The following is a 22,120-nucleotide window of genomic DNA, read 5'->3' as shown; positions in this document are numbered from 1 at the left end:
ATCATGGGTGTACTGGTTATATCGAGTTCAGAAGGCAGCAATTTGGTCTCATGTCTGCCAATCCTCCAATGTGTACACCCTCCCTACCCACTCCCCTTCTGTGAAAAGGAGACTAGAAAGGCTGTAGACGTCTCCTCTAGGGATAAGCAATCAACAGTCACTCTCACCCCTTTGACCAGTTATGAGACTCGCATCAACTACTGCCCAATGTAAAATGGAGCTTCTCCAGCCAAGGTTGAAAATGGCGTTGAACCTTGGATATGAACATAGATATTTATTGGGTGGTTTGATAACATTTCTACTTAGCAAAAGCACAGTATCATAGTCTCCCCCTAGAAACTAGGACTTACTTTGCTGTGGGCTTTGGCTAGTGGGGTGGTTAGCTTTGTTAACACCACACAAACTGGAATTACTTGGGAAGAGAGTTTTAATGAGGGAGGATCTCCATTGTGTTGGCCTTTGGGCATGTCTGTCTGGAATTGGCTTAATTAAGTTAATTGACTTGGAAAAACACAGTCCACTGCAGGCTGCACTGTCCCCTAAGCATGGGGTCTTGAACTATATAAAGATGTAGGAACAGTGCTGACATGAACAAGCAACATACGTGCATGCATTTCTTAGCTCAAACTTGTGGACTATGAGACTGCACTTTCCCACGACAAGATGTAGCCTGGAATTGTAAGCTGAAGTAACTACTCTTTTCCTCTGAGTTGCTTCGGGTCAGGGTATTTTATTACAGAACCAGAAATAAAACCAAGACAATGAGGTTTATAGCACTAGACACAGATTCCCTCGTGCAAAATAACCTTCAAATGCAAGTAGAAAGTATTTGGTAACCTCATGACAGTCATGCCAGTATTGCCGTTGTGGACACATCTTGCCCAGAAGGTTGGTATTATAACTTTCAGTGTTCAGTGCTGGATAATATTATTATGACTTCTCCCCCTACTGCCCTGAATAGACCCTTACAGCGCTATGAAAGCGAGCCTGCAGAGAAGTTTTCAGATCAGGTCCAGCTTGGTTTTTTTCATGGTTTATAACCATGAAACTATATGATCTTGAGGAGCAAGGTCTTAAAAATAGCCCTCATTGTTTGGGGGATCTCTGGGATTTCCCTAACCAATAACTTATTGAAAGAGACCCCTCCCACACCTGGAACTGAGATTTTCATTTAATGATGTGTGTCTTCTGGGAAAACATTATCTATCTATGCACATTACCTGTGTCCTAAGTATTTTTTTAATTATGTTTTAAACTGTAGGTCTCCAGAAGGCTTTTGCATGCATCCTTAGTTAAACCAACTGCTATCTCCCACCCCCAACCCTCTCATCTCCCTTTATTACCCCTACCCACCCTACTTTAATATCACATTGATCTCTCCCCCTAATCTTTAAGGCCTCCTCCTCTACCACCCTCATGGCCTTTTCTAGCTTCTGGATCTCTGTAGACACCCCCAAATTAAACACAGATCTAAAAATTGAAAGCTGGGTTCCACAAGTGAGAGAGAACATGTTGTGTTTGCATCTCTGGGCCTGGACGACCCTAGTCAGTATATTTTCCCAGTTCCATCAGTTTCCCCACAACTCCTATAATCTCATTTTTCCGTACACCTGAGTAAAACTCCACGGTGTGGAAGTACCTATTTTTCAAGATCCGTTCTTCAGTTCATGGCCTCTAGACAGATCCCATGTTCTGGCTCTCGGAATACAGCCACAACGAACAATTATGTGTACGTCTCTGCGGTAGGGTGTGTAATCCTTTGTGTATGTTTCCGGGAATGATTGTGACAGATCATAGGACTGTTCTGGTTTTAGTTTTTTGAGACGCCTCCACACTTTCCATAGTGACTATGCCACCAACAGTGAATAAACATCACCCCTCCCCATATTCTTACCGTCCTTCCTTACCAGTTGGTTCCCTGGTGACCATCAATCTGACTGGGGTCATGAGAAATCTGAAAGTGGTTTTAATGTGCATTTCTCTTTTGATAAAAGCATGGTTTTTGATGTTAAATGCTTTAAAGATGTTTATTGGACATTTGTATTTCTCCTTTTGAGAACTTTCTGTTCAGTTCCGTGGCCCATCTTTTTATAAATTAATTAATTAATTAGTTAATTAATTAACATCCCAAACACTGCTCTTCCTTTGGGTGCCCCCCCTCATAGAGTCCCTCCATCCTCCCTCCCCTTCTCTTCTGAGAGGGTACCCTGCATCTTTTGCCTCCCCCCAGCCCATCCCCCACCCCTCCGTTACCCTCCACCCTGACACATCAAAGTCTCTGCAGGATTAGGCACATCCTCTTCCGCTGAGGCCAGACAAGGGACCCATGGAGACTGAACTGTGCATCTGCTGCAGGGGGCCTCTCTCTGTCCAGCCCACACACACTCTTTGGTTGAGGCTTGGCCTTTGAGAGCTCCCAGGAGTCTATGTTAGTTGTCTCTGTTGACCTTCCTGTGGAGTTCCTATCTCCTTCAGGCCTTCAGTCATCCTTCCAACTCTTCTGTAAGAGCCTGGGACCACCACCGTTGGGTCTATACATCTGTCTCACTCAGCTGCTGGGTAGAACCTGTCAGAGGACAGTTATGCTAGACTCCTGTCTTCTGTGGCCCCTTTTTAAATTAGTTTTTTTGTCTCGATGCTTAGCTTTCTTCTGTTAGCTCTTTGAATGTTCTGCATATTAACCCCATTATGTTGGCTATGCTGAAGGCAGAGGTTTGTCCCCATTCTACAGGCTGCCCCTTTCTTGGCCTCATGAAATCCCATTACCTAGCCTTATTTGTTGAGGATAGGAACCCGATTCCAAACATCTATCCTAGATCACCCAGTGCACACTCCACTTTTTCTCTGATGGTTTCAGAGTTTCTTAATCTCTGGTTCTCGATTCATTCAGAGTTGAGCTTTGTGCAGGGTAGAAAATAAGGATCTGGTTTCATCTGCGTAGACGTGGAGTTTTCTGCCAATGTTTGTTGAAAATGCTGCGTTTTCTCCATGAGTTTTTTGTTTATACTTTTGTCAGAAATCAGGTGCGTGGTCTTCTATCTGGGTCCTCTGCTCATTCCACTGACCGATATGTCTGCAGCTCTTCTGCCATTAGGGTGATGTTTCCAACGCTACGGATCTGTAATATAACTTGAAACCATAGATCGTCCACAGCGTATTCCTTTTGGCCAGGACTCCTTTGGCGATTTGGGGTCTTTTGTCCATTTTTTGTTTTTATTTTACTTATTTTGAAGAACTGAGTTCATGTTTGGCTAGGGTGGCAGTTCTCGGTAGAGTCGGTGCAAGGCCGTTTTCACCGGATTCATCCTGCCCAATCCACAACCACGTGACGAGGTATTTCCATCTTCTGGGGTCTTCCTCCAGTGTTTTAAATTTTTTTAAAGAGATATTTCAGAGGCTCTGCAGAGGTTTGTGGCAGCCTGTTTGTTTAGATAGTTGGCGTTGTCATTTTGAGACCGCTCTGAATAGAATTGTTTCCCCCACTTCTTCCTCAGTAGAAATCTCACTTGTCTAAGGAAGCTGCTGATTTTTGTGTGCTAATACTGTAAACTGCCACTTTGCCAAATGTGCTAAACTCCTTATTCATTTTCAGCTGTTGATGCCTGTAGACACCCTTAGAGTCATTATTTTGAGTTCTCTGTCTGAGATTTCAACTAACTCGCTCTCTTTCAAGACAACGTCTTGTTACATGGGCTAGCCTGGAACTCACTATGTAAACTGGCCTAGCCTCAAACCCACAGAGACCCAGTAGCCTCTGCTCTTAGAGTGCCAGGGTTTAAAGTGTATTCCACCATGCCCAACCTAGCGCCCTCACAGTACTATATACCAGATAGTTTTTGGAAAAGTTATGTTGCCTTTGTTTTCCGTGTACGTGTTTCATATGTTACTGCCCTGAGATTTATATATCTGATGTCCTTTTGTTGCTCAGTTTTATTTTAATCAACTATATTCTTTCAGTTGGAGTTTTTACCGCATTCGAGGAAGATTTGGATTGGTAATGTTGTGGGTGTAGTTCTGAAAATAATTCCTAAGTTCAGGAGAAATTCAAAATAACCCTTCCTCAGGAGCTCAGGGTGCCTGGTGTAAACCCTGTTATACCCGAGAATATTAACTGCAGAACGCCACCGCTGCTGATCCATGGCTGCTGGATATTACCACTGCCCAGGTGCTGTCCTTGGTAGTTAACTGAGACCCCCTTTCCCTTCAATCCCTGTTTAACAATAACCAAGGATAGTCTGCACCATAGTCAGACTCAGTCAATAAGACCAGAATTGGGAATAAAGTAGTGTAGTTACAGGGAGGGTACGTATTAGATCTTCTTTGAGATTTAAAATATATATATATATATATATATATATATATATATATATATATAGTTAAAGTAGCTAGAAAGGAGAACTGGGCTAGGGGTAAGGACTACAGATCTTTAAAGATTAATTCTATGGGTGAAGTAAAGAGTCAGGGGTAAGGATGAGAGAGGGGAGCAGGTGTGTGTGTGTGTGTGTGTGTGTGTGTGTGTGTGTGTGTGTGTGTGTGTGTATACGGTTGCTGAGAACAACAGTCTTGTGGTGCACTCTGTGGAAAAACATAAATGGCCGTCCTAAACTGCCAAGCAGAATACAAACAGAGCGTGAGACCTGCAAGAGAGCAGAAATTAAATAGGAAATAAGAAACGAAAAGGAAACCTAAGGAGGGACTTGTTGGCCCAGCTGTGAAATTCTCAGATGCCTCCAGCCCAGAAGTCTTCAACCTAGGGGTTGCAACTTCTGTCAAACAGCCCTTGCACAAGATGCATACCAGACACCCTGCCTATCAAATATTTATGTTATTATTCATAACAGAAGCAAGATTACAGTTAGGAAGTAGTAACGAAATACATTGATGGTTGGGGGTCGCCACAACATAAGGGACTATATTAAGGGGTCCCCACATTAAGAAGGTTGATACACTGTGTTAGCCATTCCACAAGGTACTGGGGAAGGAGTCTCAGGGAGCCACTGGTCTTCACAGCCTCCATGTTCCCTGGGGTTCTAGCCTGGCTTTTCTCTGGAGTGGGCACAGCCTCCTCTGGCCTCCCTCCACCTGTAGGTCTGCTGTGTGTGAGGACTATCTCTACCCTCCCACCCCACCCCCACCCCCACCTCCAATGCTGATTTTTCTCATGAGATAAAGAATAGAAAGATAAAAATAGACCTTTAGATTTCAGTCTGAGCTATTAGGCCTGTGTGTCCAGGGACTGTTCGTGCATGCCTGGGAGGTTGCAGATGACTAGGAGTGAGGGATACTGTCATGCACGGTGACTTTCTCTAACTTACCGAGCAATGTCACATTGGTCTGTCAATCCCAGCAGCAGATGTTACAGAAAATGCCCTGGACTTCTCCCTTTAGGATTAAGGCTTGACTTGTTTCTGGAAAAGCAACTGTGGACTCCCCTGAACCTGCTGCCTGTCCTCTGCTGGCATGGGGTTCCAGCTGAAGGAAAACAACCGTTTCCTGCCTGCCTGGGTTAGAACTCCTTGTGAGGATAGTTGCCTGCTCTGAGTTTCACGACATTGTTTTGTTTTTTCAAGATACAGGGTCTTATGAATTCCTAGGCTGGCCTCTAGCCAAGGCTAGCCTCAGGTCCATAGCAATCCTCCTGCCTCAGCCTTCCAAATGTTGCTATTATATGAGCTACTGCGCCCAGCTCTAGCTTTGCTTTTAAGGGAAAAAACCATGTCCCTTGCCAGGTAGAAAGGGAAGCCTTAAGAAATCCTATACTCTCTTCCTGAGACTGGGCTCAGGCCATTAAACCCAACCCTGCTTTCTCCATTAGTGTTTTGGAAGAAACTCTCTAACTCAATCTTCAGAGTTCATGTGAATTAAAGGGCTCTATTAATATAAAGACATCGAGATGAGGTTTAGGAAGTTAAAAGCACACACTGTGGAAACATGACCTGACCTCTTTACCCAGAATTTATATTCCAAACCAACCAAGTGTGAGACACTGCAGCCATCTGAAGCACTCATTAAATATTCAATCTGCTTGGCCTCTGTCTCTCTCACTCCCACTCTGACTCAGCACAAGGTCAGGAGTCCTGAGTTGGTCATCTCAATATATTTACTTTAATACTCCCTTTATGACAGCCAGAAAACATGTGAGTCAGCCAATTAATCCCACCACACAGGTCATTGATGGATGACTCAATGTGGTCACGCTGCTCCTATTAATTACGCCCTTTGTTCTGTCATCTCCTTTCCTTTCTGGAATGTTCTGGGCCACATGCCTGGAGGTTTCTAGTAACAGAGGTCTGGCCAGCACAGAGGTTCCTAAGACTTGGGGAGCTGACTGGAGAAGGGATTAAGGTTGCTCTATGGGACCCGTGAGCTCCAGTGAGAATGGTTTGACCCCTTTCAGGTTCTAATCTGGCAACATCATCCTTCGTTCAATGTATTCTCCTCTTGCTGTGGGTGTGTCCACCATGACGTCCATACCAGAGCCGTGCTAGGCTTCTTCTTCATGCTTCCAAAGCTACATAATCCTTTGTGTGTGAGTGGCGGGGGGGGGGGGGGAGGGAGAAGGGGAGAGGGAGTGTATGAGTGTGTGTGTGTGTGTGAGTGTGAGTGTATGTGTGTGTGGATGTATGTGTGAGTGTGTGCATGTGAGTATGTATGTGTGTGTGAGTGTGTGAATGTATGTGTGTGTGTGTGAGTGTGAGTGTATGTGTGAATGTATGTGTGTGTGCATGTGAGTAGTATGTGTGTGAGTCTGTGGATGTATTGTGAGTGTGTGGATATATATGTGAGTGTGAGTGTGTGATTGTATGTGTGTGTGTATGTATGTGTGAGTGTGTGCATGTGAGTATGTATGTGTGTGAGTGTGTGAATGTATGTGTGTGTCTGTGAGTGTGGGGGGAGGGAGAAGGGGAGAGTGTATGAATATATGTGTGTGTGAGAATGTATGTGTGAGTGTGTGGATGTATATGTGAGTGTGAGTGTCTGTGAGTGTGAGTGTGGGGGGAGGGAGAAGGGGAGAGGAAGTGTATATGTATGTGTGTGTGTGTATTTGTGCGTGTGTGTGAGTGTCTGTGCATGTATGTCCTATACACACACCTTTTTTTTTCCTTTTTACAAATTACCCAACTTCAGATTTTTGACATTTTACTATAGCAACAGAAAGATAAGCAAATACAGCTTGTCTGATTCCTCTGTGAGATAGAGAACTCTGGAAGGCAGAAGTCAGGTCTGAATCCCTGTTAGTCCCTTAGGGGAAGAGGGGAAATGTAAGCATAATAACTTGTGTTCAGAGTTTAATAAGGACCATCCCAATACGCCCTGTTCCATAGAGAATATCCTTCTTCTTCATCACCACCACCACCACCACCACCACCACCACCACCATCATCATCATCATCATCATCATCATCATCACTCTAGTCTTTGTCAATGGGGGAAAAACCTCAGACCTGAAAAGTTAAAGTCTTTAGTAAAGTAGTATGGACATTGGCAGTTTGATTTCAGACTCTAAATTTTAATCACCAGACTGTTTTCCCAGGGATGGTGATCAGTGAGTTAATGATGAAGTCACTATAAAGGGAGAGTCTGATTTTTCTCTGGGGAACAACTTGCAAGAATGATTCAGAGTAGCCTGTACGGTTGCATCTGGTAGAGGGAAGAAAGCCGAGCAGGGGCAGAGGAAAAGCACTGGAAAAGCACTTTTACAGAAAAACCTAGACGCTTCCTGGAAGAGGGGATCGCCACTGAGGAATTGCTTCCGTCTGCTTGGTCGGTGGAGCATTAATGATTGATGTGGGCGGGCCCATCCCAGTGTGGGCGGTGCCACCTTTCGGCAAGTGGTCCCAGGTTGTAAAAGTACACTGAGCTAGCCAAGAGGACAAGCGAGTGAACACCACTGCCCACCTCCATGGCCTCTGCCTCGGTTCCTGCCTCTAAGTTCTTGTTTGATCCTGCCCCGAGGCTTCAGGATGAGCTGTAAGCTGTGATATGAGATAAACCCACTCCTTGCCGAGTTGCTTTGGGCCACGGTTTTGGACTGAGGCAAAGGTGTCCATGAAATGTATCACAAGCTAAAACAGCTTCAGCTAGAGGAAACCTGATTCAGTTTTTCTTACGTCTGATGATGTACAGAAAAGTCAATCAGCCAGAACACATAGGATTGGTGACAGGACGTCGAGGAGAGGCACCGAGTCTCAAGTGAACCTCAGATTTCCAACGTAAGGAAAGAACATCGTTCGTTGTCCAGCGTACACTCTGTGCAGCATACAATTATAATAAGCCTAAAAAGAGAGAACCTTCCAATGTTGAGAGTCTTAAACTCGCATTTTCATCCTTAGAAATTGCACATCCAAGAAAGCACACTAAGCACACAACACAAAGTACGCAACTGAGCGTATTAATCAGGTCACTGGCTATCCCCGGCCTCTGCCTTCTGTGCCACCGTTTCTTCTTTCAGAACTGTCCTTGGGTCCTACAGCTTCAGTCTAATCTGACAAGGATGGTTTGTGCCACCCCAGAAGACTGCACCAGCGTTGGCAAAGGAGCGAATACCATGAAGTATCTTGGAACACATGGGTGAATGGAATGTACCAAGAACCCGCCCGTGACCTTGAACATGCTGTTTTGTTTCTCCCTCTCGTCCTTCTGCACATGTTGTCCAGAACGCAAGACAGCCATCCCACATGCCACACACTTGCGTGATTGACACCCCTCCCACCCAACTGAGCCTTAGGGCTTTTGGTTGAATATGGAATTACTTCTTCAATGGCTTTCACAGAGTAGACGTGCCTATAAAGAAAAACATTTAACTCATCGATTAATTTTTAAGAATTTCCGATTTCTAATCTATCATGACCTCGCTCGTGCTTGGTTTTTAGGTGGGTAGAGAACAGAAAACTTATGAATCGAGCAGAACCTCTTTGGAATATTAGATTTGTTGAAATCTTGCTTTATATTTTTGCACCCAAACAGCCTAATTCTTGTCTTTTGTCTTTTTTAAAACTGCTTGGTTGAAATTCTACATTATCTTTTAAAGTACGTAGTGTCCAAGTCTGAGGCGCTTCTTGCTTTGTGTCTACAGAGCAGGTACAGGTATGGGAAACTTACGTGTCAGTACTGATAAATATCTGAGGGAGAAAACTGAGGAAAGTTTCATGGGGCTGAGGCAGGAGTATATATAATTTTAAAGTCTACCTTGGCTGTACAGCAAGTTTAAGGATAGCCTGAACTATCTTAGGGTGAACCAGTAAACTATGAACGATCCATTGCATGATTGGCCAGCAATGATGAAAGCATTAGGAGGAATTACACGGGAGTAGAAGGTGTGCACTCCTGAGTGGCTGCCGTGAGTCAAATCACAGTGATTCTGAACACAATATAAATACAAGAGAAAATCGTGATAACCACTCATGATCGCGAGACCGTGTGAACAACGTACATGATGATGATGGGTGATTTCAGCTCAGACCCATGTCAGATAAGCACTCCTGAAGGACAGATGTCATATCCCAGAGTTGGTTGCTGTATCCCTCTTTTCTTAACACCCCACCCCTCGGCACGCTTCGGTCATTTTGATCATGAAGGAGAAGAAAACCTTGGAAGTGTTAATTTGGAAATTCTGCTTGTTGTATATGAAATATCAAAGTGGCAATAAATAATCAGTAACTAGAAATACATATATATGTATATATACACATACATACACGCACACACAAATATACACTCCCCCACACCCCCCTTCTGGTATGTGTGTGTGTATATACAAAAACATACATATACACATCATCTAACAAATATTAGCTATCACTTTCTCTCCCCCCTTGAATCAGAACCCAGAACCCTGCCAAAACGCACCAGAAAACAGCATCATTTCGACCCCTGCAGGCCTTTATGGGAGAAAGTGGTCTTCCCTGTGTTTCTAGGGGCCTCTGAGTAATTGGGGGTGGGAGGCTCTCCTCGGCGGAAAAGTAACTTTAGCGACTGTATCTCAAAGAGCAGAGAAAACATTTAATCCCTAGCAAGTGTAATTTGTTAGTATTCTTTTATGCAAAAGGAACAGCCGTTACCTCCTTAAGATCTGTGTCTTTTTTTAAACCTGGTAACTCTTGCTCAGCTGTCAAGGGTCTCTTCTGTTTCCAACGTTCAGTGAAGTAGAACCCAGGCGCACACACACTCTCCTGAATTTCGGTGGCCGTCCACAATCCAGAGCTGTCTAGAAGATTGTTCATTTACATGCTAACTTTAACAACGAGAAGGATTTCAGTTTATCAGTCTAGAATTGTGCTCCAAGAACTGTTCTGATTGCAGAAGTGATTATTCTAAGGTATCTGAAGTATTCCTTAAAGGACATCCTTACCTCTCGTTGTGACAGTAATAAATGGGAGAGACGGTTTGACTGGAATCAGGGAGGGGTGACATGAAGTGACCCTTGTAAGGTTTCCATGCCATGAGCCAGGCACACAGACTTTGGATATTGCACCAGCCCATGTGTCTCTAGGTACCAAGATGTTTGAGTTTGTGTTTCTCACATGCATTGGTCACATTAAATAGCATTGTTAAGCAGTCAGCTCCTATCCATCCCTGCGGACGGACATCAGGTGTGCTGGTGAACACCCGTGGTGCCTGTAATCCTACACTCAGAAGGGTGAAGGAATGTGGTCATGGGTTCAAGGCCTACATTTACTACGTAAGATATGATCTCAAAAGAAAACAGATGATGAGCTGTGAGTTTGCCTAGTTTGGATCATACCTCAGTGAAGAAAGAGAAACTGTGAGACTGCATTCCAAGGGGTAGCTCAGGGTCTCCCTCCTGAAAGATGTTCTCTCCCAACTTTGCATGATCTCTAAGGCCATCACTAAAGCAGGTCCTTAAGGCCTTTTTCGCTGACTTGTCACATTGGCTTCAGGAGTTGCCAAGTCGCTAGTGTCTGCTTCATTAATTCGTTGTCACAAGGACATGGAGCAAAGGAAGCTAAGCTGAGTCTATGTCCATGAGGAGCGGGTAGGGAAAAACCGAGGCTGGGGCACAGCAGCTAAGGGTCTTTCAAAGTTGAGAGCCATCTGGTTTTGTCATAAACCTAGGGCCATGGGAGATGACCTCAGAATCAAATTGAGCAGTTTTCATGAAGCATCTGCTACATGGAGGTCATTGGATTTTAAATCACAGGATTGTCATTCCTGTCAATCACAGGATTGTAGATCGCAAACTGAGATAGAGAACTGTTGTTAAATATATATATTTCCATCATGGGGTTCCTTCCCACCTTTGACCATTAAGTTCCCGGATAAAAGACATGTACACAGCCCTTATATTCTAATACACCTTAAGCAGCTCAGTAGCTGGGCAGCTGCCTGCCCTCCATGCTGTTAGCATCTACCTCCCACCGCTAACCCCGAGTTATTCCTTCCCGTGTTTCATCTTTACTGCTCTTAACTCCATTTAGTCAGCCCTCTAGGCCACGTTCTCTTGGCCTGCGGCTCTCCTTGCTTCACTTTTGTATGTTCTTACTATCCCATGGCGACTCTGTCTCCCCTGCTCCTTCCCTGTGGTCTCAAGCCCGGGGAAACCTAAACCCTGCCTGTGTCTCTTCTTCCCAGCTATTGGACATCTTTATTTACCAATCAGAATTAACTGGGGTCAGGGACCCTTAGGCTACATATAGACTCCAAATTGTGGAGGCCAGCATTTAGCATTGCATCAATAATAAAAGACAAAACCTCAACTGAGAATCAAAGTTTCAGAGAAGTCAAACTAGGTTTCCTGGCTCTAGAGCCCTTGCTTCTAAGCATTATGATATACTGCCTCTTCAAATATATATATATTTCTCATGGTATAGAATCCTGACAGGAGTCACTTCACGTTACCCTCCCCCATTCCAGTCAAAACGTGTCCCCCATTTATTACCATCATAAAAAAGTGATGATGTCCTTTAAAGAATACTCCAAATACCTAAAGAGTCATTTCTTTAATCAGAACAGTTGCTGGGGCACCATTCTAAGCTGATAAGTTAAAGTCCTTCTTATTGTTTAGCAAATAAAGTGAGTGTAAAGAAACCCCTGATTGTCGAAGGACATCAAAATTTAGTAGGATGTGTGTGCACCTGGGTTCCATGTGTGTTTAAACACACACACACACACACACACGGGAGGGGGGAGAAACAGACAGACAGACAGACAGATAGTAGAAAGGGAGAGACAGGCCTCTCATGAAAGATGAAGTTAAAATGCAAGTTTATGCCAATTTTTTTCTACCTTGTCACCTGAAGTCTTGTAAAAATGTACAACGTACAGAGCTTATTCTAAGATGTTTAGCCAAGAGTCACACAGATGGCCCTTGGAGCCTCAAGCTGAGCCTTTCCTCTGACCTTAAATATGTTGGGATGAGATTAATTGCACCAATGGGATTTTTTTTCCTGTTATTGTTTGGAAAGCTTAGCCAAGAAATATTTTCTTTCTGGACTTGCTACCTGAAAGGTGGGTCACTGAGCAGGACTCCTCGGTGGCCTTTGATCCCATTAGAGAGTTTAAATCGGTGCCCAGTCCTTTGGATGAAAATTGATATTAAAAGAACACACCAGGCCGAAGTCATAGGAGATTGTAATGTATACATTCCGAGTCCCAACTTGGGGGGACCAAGTTCCTCTTGACTGCATGAGCCCGTGTATAGGCTCCTGTTTGCTCAGGAGTGATTCTTAGTCTCCACATATTCGTATGTCATGGACAGAGCAATATTTGCAGTTCCGAAGTCCACATTAGAGACTGAGACACTCTCCAAGCCTGGTATACGCAGCGCTGGCCAGCGTCCGAAGGAAACCGAGTGACAGATGCAGCTAATTCACTTGAATTTCTCAGCATTTACGCATGACTCCAATGTCTTCTTCCCGTGGAATTTTACACCCCGTGAGTCTTCCTCTCATCAGTTTGGCCTTCTATTGTTGTTGAGTTCTGAACCAATAACCTCGCCAGTATAGATGGACCCACTTGGATCTACATCTCAGTTTCTTAAGAGTGGCCATGGCCATTCCCTCTCCACAGTACTCAGCGGATGCTCTCGGTAGCTATAGCAACTGCCTCAGTCATCTCAAGCACAGCAGCTCAGTTTGCTCTTGTGAACATCGAAGGCTTAAGGTAGCAGATGTGCAGCTCCATCTCCATGCAGGTCCCCAGCAACCGGAGCAGGGGGCTGTCCCTGACTCTGTTGCCTGCCTGTGGATCCTGTACTGTGCTGCCTTGTCTGGTCTCAGTGAGAGAGAATGTGCCTAGTCCTGTAGTGCTCATCTGCTGAGGGATGATCACCAGTGAGGGCTGCCCCTTCTCAGAGGAGAAGAGGAGGAGGTAATGGGGGAAGAGCTGTAAGAGGGGGACTTGGAAGAGAAGGGAGATGATATCGGGATGTAAAGTTAGTAAATATATATTTTTTTAAGTTTCCTGTGTGCATAGTCAGAGCGACCAGGCTGGGCGAGATTGACAGCCTCCTTAAGTCCTAGGTACCCACTCCCACAGGCAGCATGGAAACCTGTACCGCCCAGAACTCCTGTTACCGCCCCACACAGTAGATAGAGACACACCACAAACTCTTCCCACAATGCATAGATGACTACAGGATGAACTCAAGGCAGAGATAAACATGCGTGGAGGTGGTGCCCTTTAAAATAGTTTACAGAGCTTGCTGGAGACAATATTAAACATCCCCATCAACTCTGGGGGAGCAGAGGGAAGAGTCAACTCTGCGGTCTGGTCTTCTAAAACATCATAACAGCGCAGAGGCAGAGGCGTGGGGACCTTGAGTGGACTCGCTGTCCATGCAGCCTGAGAAATGTTTTCTTAATGAACAAGGTTCATGACCCCTAACTTTGCTGTTTGGGGAGAGGAAAACTGATTGCTCAAATTCTCCATTTTTAACTTTTTTCCCCATTTATTTTCCTGTTGTTCCTATTGTGTGGAGAGTGTATATGGGGTATGCCTGCTCCTTATTGCTGGCGTCGGTCTTTTGGCTGAGACACTGGCTCAGACTAGCCTGAAACTCACGCTGTCCTCTTCCCTCCGCCTGCCTAATGCCAGTGTTGATTATTATAGATAGGCAAGCACCACCATGCCTGGCCCTCAACTCACTCACCTTCTAAGCAAGCCTGGCAGTTCACCCTGTGTACGTCCCCCACTGTCCCCCACGAGGTCGCATGTGACGTGGGGAAGCCAGCCAGGCTGTCATTCATTTGTTGCTGAACATCCTAGAGAGACCCTCAGGCCTCGCTCCTCAGTGTAAGGAAGCATAGCTGGGCTGACGGTGTTTTGGACATGCTGGGTGTCATGATGCCATACGCATCCTTCTCTCTTAAGCGCGTAGTCTTTAAAATGTGTAAAACTCAAAAGCAAACTTTCTCGCACGCTGTTAATTTTTTCCCCCTCAATTTCTTCTTCTTTGTAGAGCAAAGAGATTGCATTCCAGCTGCACGAGGACTTAATGAAGGTTCTTAACGAGCTTTACACGGTGAGTTCGTGAACTTCTTGCTTTGTATTTCTGGTCTGTGGGAGCTGCTCCCTTTAGAACTTGACGGATGCTCTTGTTAACTCTGGGAGCGGCTAACCGTGGGCTCAGCACACTCTTCTGCCAGGCCCTCCGCATTTAGAGGGACCAGTCATATGAGCGTTTGTGCATTTATCACGGGCGCGCGCGCGTACACACACACACGCACACACACACACGCACACACACACACACACGCACACACACACACACAGAGTTAAATAGTTTATAAAACAACATAGATTCCTCAATCAGACATATTTTAAGCATTTAGATTATATGAGATATGTATTCAGTTTTTGAGTATCTTGCTTTAATTGCCATTCTCAGATGTGAGGGATTTAGAGTTACTTTAATTTCTGTCTATTTATGTATATTTTACAGAATTGAGGATTGACCCTAGGATCACTTGCAAACATAGAATATAAAGCTGTATTCTAACTTTTTATTGTCTCCCATATGCACCTCCCCCATTTCAGTTCCATTGGTTCTTTGGTAATGACACTGCACTAATTTTTTGGGGGGTGGGGAATGGAGATATCTTTATATCCTTATAATAATTTGCATTATTTGGCTCCATTTTTTTTTTGGTTTTTTTTTTTTTTTTCCGGAGCTGGGGACCGAACCCAGGGCCTTGCGCTTCCTAGGTAAGCGCTCTACCACTGAGCTAAATCCCCTATTTGGCTCCATTTTATTGAAAGAACTGTATGTCATCCTAAAAAAAAGTTAAAACCACTTTACCTTTTTTTTGTTTTTTAAACTACAACTATTTATCTTAATTTAAAATTTTACTTGTTCCTAAAAAGACATCCACATACAATGAAATTTTATAAATCACATTTCTAGTGTCCCATTAATACTTGTTGATTAAAGGAGTTCGTTAGCTAATTAAACCTTTAAAAAGGTAACACTTTTATAAAATGCACTAAAAAGTTGTTTCTTTTTAATAACCTAAGATTTATTTTTAATCCGTATATATATATATATATGTGTGTCTTAGTTTAAGCACAAGTCATGTATGTAACCATGCCTGACAAATCCAGAAAAGGTGCCAGATTGCCTGGAACTGGAGTTACAGGCAGTTGTGAGCTGCCTGAAGTGGGGGCTGGGAACTAAACTCGGGTCCTCTGGATTAGCACTGATCACTCTTAACTTTGGAGTCGTCTCCCCAGATCCTTTCTGAGATTTTTATATCTAGATGTCATTGGAGGACACAGTGACATTTTGTATGAACATTAACTATACTTTCATAGAGCACATTTGCTGAATTTTTATTTTGGACTGAACAGATAATTTCTATATGTTAATTTCTCCTTCAGAAACCCGGATTATGTGCAGCCTGCAAAACTTTCATGCTTATAAAGCCTAGCAGTATACTAAATACCTCATGAATTTGAGTTTTAGATGACACAGGCCAGTTGCCTGCCCATAATTTATGTTATTTATCAATTTCTAATGACCCAAGGTTTCAACCATTTCTAGAAACTTCTCAGTTTAAAGTTAAATGAGCTTTGTGCCTCTGAGAAAGGCACAAACAGAGTGTGTGTTGTGTTTGATGAACGACTTTCAAGGGAAGACTGCGCTGTACTCTGCAGTTCTCCTGCCTAAGGCACTGTTTGCCTAGAAATCCAAACCCACCGCCAAGAGTTCACCAAACAAGTCTACTGGTTGCCACAACACCATAGACAGGAGTTTCGTACCATTGTGTTGTCAGACACATAGGAGTGAAGCTTCATCACCAGATATGAGGTGAAATCTCTCTAGTCTCTCCTAGATCCTGCTGTCCACTGAGCTTGGGCATTTGGCAGCGCTGGGAGATGGATCGAGTCAGCTGACACACGTCCTCAGAACTGTAATCAGCATTAGTCTGAGTGTGAAGCAGCTTGGAAAAGGTTGTTGGAGGTTGGATGACCTTGTCAGTCATTCCACCCTTCAGAGTCGGTGTACCAATTAGGAGATAGAGGGAAAGGCAGTGAGTGAGATCGTTTTTGAGCTCCTGGAAAGAAGAAAATTCACTTCAAAGAGCATGGTCGGTGGAGACCATAGATCACCTTCAATGAGAACTTTCCTACTCCCCCACCCCCACCTCACACATACACGCACACTATAACACACACACACACACACACACACACACACACACACACACTACACCACATACCACACACACTTTCAAAGAAGATGTGTCTCTTCCTACACTTTATATTAGAAACACACAAATTCCGACCTGTTGAAATGAGATCCTTGCATTTTACATACTCAGTTTACATGGAGAAAGTGTAGGGTAGTTGAACAATGAACCAGGGGTAAAGTGGTATGGTTTAGTTTAACCACTGACTAGTATTTTGCTTAGGAACAAATAACCTTCTGGTTGTATCACGTGTAGAATGAGTTTACAGCCAGTGATGTCACAATGGTCACTGAAGTGCATTGCCTCAGGGAATTCAGTTGCTATTTAATTTCCTAGTCAGACAAATATTCATCCCTCCTTTGCTCACAAACCCTTGAGACCACCTGGGAGTTCAGGAGGTGAACATTTGGGAACTATATTAACTTATATATGAGTAGGCTGTTTTAAATTACAGCCAGCCTCATAGTAGGCTATGCGTGGACTTCCTAAGATGTTGCTCCCACGGCGACTTATTAGTCAGACATCCCAGAAGCCTTTGGCCCATAACATACAGATGCTCAGGCAAACAATAGGAAGCGGCGCTTTGTAATCCCTCCTACATTAGAGCCAAATCTGACACGTCTAGGTTGTATGGTGATGTCATAAATACAATGTAATGCTTCAACCAATGGAATAAGAGAACAGAAAGCATAAAGTCCTACGGTTCTGAACAGGGGAGAGAGGATCATGGCATAAGTGAAGACAGCCATCCTAGGAGGGGAGGTCTTGAAGATGTACTCCTTTTCTATGTCTGCCCCATCTTGCTTTTTGTTTGCAAAAAAAAAAAAAAAAAAGTGAATTCAAAATGGATTCAAGCCTCTAGTTGGGTTTTTAGACTACCACAAGGGACAAACCGAAGCACTTAAGCTTAGTTTGGCCTTGAATAACAGATGCCAGGAATAACGGCACAAACACATTAGAAGTCTGCGCTCTCTCCTAAGAGTTTGAAAACTATCAGCACAGAGCTGAAATCCAGAAAAGGCTTCAGGCTATTCTTCAGAGAAACCCAATTGCACCATCTGTCCTTGGAGTCTAGATAGTTATGGGAACTCTAGCCGTGGCCTCTGCATTCCTGGAAAGAGTGGAGCATGGGAGGAGCAGGCCCCCATCTGTCAGGCAGACCTGAGGAAACTCCTACATTATTCCTTCTTGTGTAGCTCATAGGCCAGAACTCAGAATGGTCCCTGAGAGCTTCCAGGACATCTAGAAATTGCAGTTCGTTGCTAGCGGTTGTTTGCTGTTGGTTTCATGGGAATTTAGGAAGTTACTCATAGCTAAGTCATGCCTCTCAAAGTAGCTAATAGTTACTGCATCCTTACTGTGTGTGCATTTGCTATTATGCTAACACATTACGTGATCTCCCCACTGCATCACCAGGAGGTGGTTAACTCATTATCCTTATTCTGTAGTTGTGGGACCTAAGGGCATAGAGAGGCTTGCCCTGGCTTGCACAGTCTCTAGTAAAGCGAGAACTCAAACCACATCTGGCTCCAGAGCCTGTGGCTGTTACTGCCACTTTGTTTCTCTTGGTATCATTTTAGGGAATCATTCTGAAACCAGATCTCTAAAATGTTACTGTCTCCCCCAAATGAGGATATATTGGGTAATTTTTGACCTGCCCATGTGTATATGTTTGTAAGAGTCAATAGCATTAACATTGCTTTAATTAAAAAAAATAAAGTAAAATAATAAGTAAGGGAGAAACAAAACCTGGGCCTGGCTGGCACCCTGTACTGCTTAGCAGTGCCCACCCAAATAAATAGTCAATAGGTGGGACCTAAGAGGCCAAGGTGAGGGTATCCAGGATTCTCAGACTCCATTTCTGAGTCTTGGCTGGAACGTCCCTCCTAAGTTGAACATTTGAAATAGAACTACACAGTAGAGCCATCAAGGATGACAGTGGGGTTAAGAACCTAGCAATAGGCTGGGTTAATCCCAGTACTCTGGGGGCAGTATTTCTAAGTTCAAGGCCATCCTGGTCTACAAAGTCAGTTCAAAGACAGCCAAGGCTATGTAGAGAGAACTTGTCTAGAAAACTCAAAAAAGAGGAGGAGGAGGAAGAGGAGGAGGAGGGAGATGAATAGGAGGAGGAAGAGGAGGAGGAGGAGGAGGAGGAGAAGGGGAAAGGAGTAAGAGAAAGAAGAGGAGAAGGGGAAGAGAGAAAGAAGAGAAGGAGGAGAAAGAGGGAGAGGGGGAAGAAGAGGAGGAAGGAGAGGAGGAAGAGGAGGAAGAAAAGGAAGAAGAGGAGGAAGGGGAGTAGGGGGAACCAACATAAGCATGTTAAAAATGGCTCGCCATTAGCAAACCTGTATTTGTATCCCAGCTCTGGTCACTGCTATCTGTATAGTCTTGGGAGTACTTCACCTCTCTAAACATCTATATTAGACATGGTTTCCCCAGAGACTCTCAACCAATGGGGCAGTGGGGATGCACATGTGAGTAGATGTGTATGCATGTGTCCGTGCATGCATGCAAAGTAATTTTGTGACAAGGTCTCATGTAGCCCAGGCTAGCTTCAAACTCATTCTATAGTAGAGGCTAACCTTGAACACCTAATAGGAAACCCAAGTGCTACCCGTGTGTGGCACGTGCCCAGTCTAGTTATCACAGTTGTGGAAGATCCAACCTAGCAAGACCTTGAGCTAGGGAACTGGAGACTCCAGGGCATCAGTGATATAGCTTCTCCCCTGAGTCCAAAAGCCTGAGAAAACCTAGAGAGCTGGTCCTGTAAATCCCAATTAGATTCCATGTGTGAGAGTGGGAGTCCCAGTCACAGGCCACCACACAGCACCGGAGTCAGCATTTCCCCACTGTTTTGTGCAGTGCAGGCCACGAATGGATTGCATAAGGAGTGACGGGGAAAGCAATCTGTTTTACACAGTGCACTGGCTTAAGTGGTACTGCCATCTTGAAATACCCTCAGAGACAGACCTACGGTGATGTCTAACAAATTAACCAGGCAGCCCATGGCCTGTCTGCATGGCATTTAAAATTAGCCACCATAACATCTGATAAAGCATCAGAGAAGGGGGAGGGATGGATGGCTCCTGAACCACACACCCTCCCACCTCTGCCTCAGTTTCTCATCTGCAATGGCAATCATAACAGTAGCCAACTCTTCCACTTTCTGGAAAGAGTGAATGTTACAAAGACTTCATCGAGACTCTTTGACTGTTTTCTGCAAGAGGCACTGTTGCGTGCACTGGAGAGGGAGCTATGGATAAAATACAGTGTATCAGTGTGTGTCCCGTTCTGCTGAGAAGATGTAAGCAGAAAAGCACATGGCGGTATGTTATGGCCGCTGAGCTGGAAGAGCTAATGCAGACAAAAAACATTCAGAACTCTGGGTAAAATGCCAGATGCTGTTCCTGTTGTTCTCCGCAGCCTCGTCTTAGTCACCAGTGGGCAGGGATGGTCACCAGTCCCTCTCTGTCTCCTCAACTGGAGATATAGGTCAGGGACGGTGTTTACCAGTGGTAATCACATAGGTTTTACACATATGCAAATTGAGTCTTCCTTTCCACTCTGCTTGGAGCCATTCAGATTTTTAATTATCTGCATAGACTTTACCAGGTGACTGGTATTTACTTCAAGTGCCTGAGATCCAAAAGGTCCAAAATTTTTAAACCTTGGGTTGACTCCCTAAATTCAGGATTACAGATTTTAGACTTTGGGGTTAGGGTTTACTCAGCCTATATGTAGGTTTTTTGTTTTTTTTCTTAGAGTGAATGTTGAGGGGTAAGGAACCAAAGGAGGTAATTTATGTAAGAAAACTACATCAACTCTACCAGGATAGTGCTGGGGAGCTGGGTAAGGAAAAACAGACCCAGGGGTTAGAGGGATCGTTCAAAAACAAAGTGCCTTCAATTACCCCCAATAAAGGCTTTGTCCTAATACCAAAATCTTAGGTTAAAGTCAAGGTTACCCTGTATTTTAAATTATATGTCATAAACATATGATATGGAGCTATTTGTTTTCTGTTAGTGTTTCTGTTCAGTCCATAGGCTTTATGGCACTATACAAAACAGAGTTTAGTGTCCGTAGTGAGCTGCTCCTGACAGAGATTAACATAGGCACAGGATAAATACACAGGAAACTGACAGGTAGTTGCATGGAATTGACTCTCGCTTTATGCGTCAGTAGAGGCTTGCCAGACTACTCAAGAAGTAATCCATCCTCAAGGTCTCTTCAGTCACAAGGAGGAGAGCTGAGGAAAGGAGGTTTGCTCACCCCGACGTTCAGACAGGCACATCCATCGTGATGCTGACTTCCTGTAGCAGCCCCATGACACAGGCAGACCTAATTTCAGTTTTACAAATAGGGACTGGGGCTGAACAATTAGCTCACGGTCACACAGACAGTGTGTGACTCATCCAAAATCTAATCCCAGCTCTTTCTCCAAAACCTATCATTCCTCTGGACCTCTGCCCTAGGAAGGATGCCAGGAGAGTCGAGGAGAGGTGTGTGTGTGTGTGTGTGTGTGTGTGTGTGTGTGTGTGTGTGTGTGTGTGTGTGAGAGAGAGAGAGAGAGAGAGAGAGAGAGAGAGAGAATGTGTGTGTGAGAGAATGTGTATGTGAAATGAGAGTGTGTGTATGAGAGTGTGTATATGTGTGTGAGAAAAGAGTGTGTGTGTGTGAGAGAGACAGACAGACAGACAGACAGACACCTGAGTATGTCCATTCAAAGTTCCTTAAAACATTGTCTCTCATTTAGCCTGAACATGGCACTGTTTATTTTAGACTGATCTCTGCCTCGTTCTGCTGTTTTGATTCTTTCACCTCTGTTTTCTGCCTTCTGAGCCCAGTCCCATTTGTCCGGTGACAAAAATGGCAGATAGAAGCTCTCTCAGGCACCGTCCTATAGGCTTATCTAGGAAGTTACTGAGACACTGAGCACAGTCCATCCTGGCCTTCACATATGTCTGAAGCACATAGCTTCACATGAGAACACAAGGAGATAGTTATTGTTTTACCGAGAAAGAGAAGGATGGTGCTATTACTTTGAGCCTTTTTTGAGACTTCAGCATCAGAGAACTATAAGGGGAAGTCTCCAGTTGGTCTCCAGTTTATAAAGCAGGAGCCTAGTGGCTCCTGAGGAAGCGTGCCCCAGGCAAGGCTGGGGGTTCTGAAAGAGCCTAAGACACTTGCCTTATATCAGATTTTTCTCAGTGAACCTCAAAGAAGTATGTGTGTGTATAGTACTTCTTTTACCTCAAGGGCACTTTGAATATTTGGAATCTATATTTCTGTAATGAAAATGAAATTAATTCCTTTGAGATGAACTACAAAGAGGACTGAGTCTCGGAGCAAAACCCTGAACAGAAAGAAATAAGGAGGAAGGAATATGTAAAAAACAAAAAAGAAAAATCTCCCACTCTGAAATCCTCACTGGAATGCCCATGTCCCCCATGAAGCTCCCAGGAAAGGGAGTT

The 22,120-nt window shown here is 44.2% G+C and overlaps 1 protein-coding gene across 2 annotated transcripts in view; it reads left to right on the top strand.

Moving 5' to 3' along the window:
* The window catches only part of Srgap1 (SLIT-ROBO Rho GTPase activating protein 1), a 264,594-nt gene that overhangs the window by 146,280 nt on the left and 96,194 nt on the right, over positions 1-22,120 (top strand). For both annotated transcript variants that reach the window (XM_008765403.4, NM_001191784.2), the window contains exon 4: positions 14,420-14,482. In XM_008765403.4, the coding sequence (XP_008763625.2) occupies positions 14,420-14,482 (63 nt within the window). The remainder of the gene's footprint in view (positions 1-14,419; positions 14,483-22,120) is intronic.

This window comes from Rattus norvegicus, chromosome 7 (genome assembly GCF_036323735.1).
Source record: "Rattus norvegicus strain BN/NHsdMcwi chromosome 7, GRCr8, whole genome shotgun sequence".
Classification (NCBI taxonomy): domain Eukaryota; kingdom Metazoa; phylum Chordata; class Mammalia; order Rodentia; family Muridae; genus Rattus; species Rattus norvegicus.
Note: the sequence above shows the minus strand (reverse complement) of the source record. Positions and strands in the feature narration are given on the sequence as shown.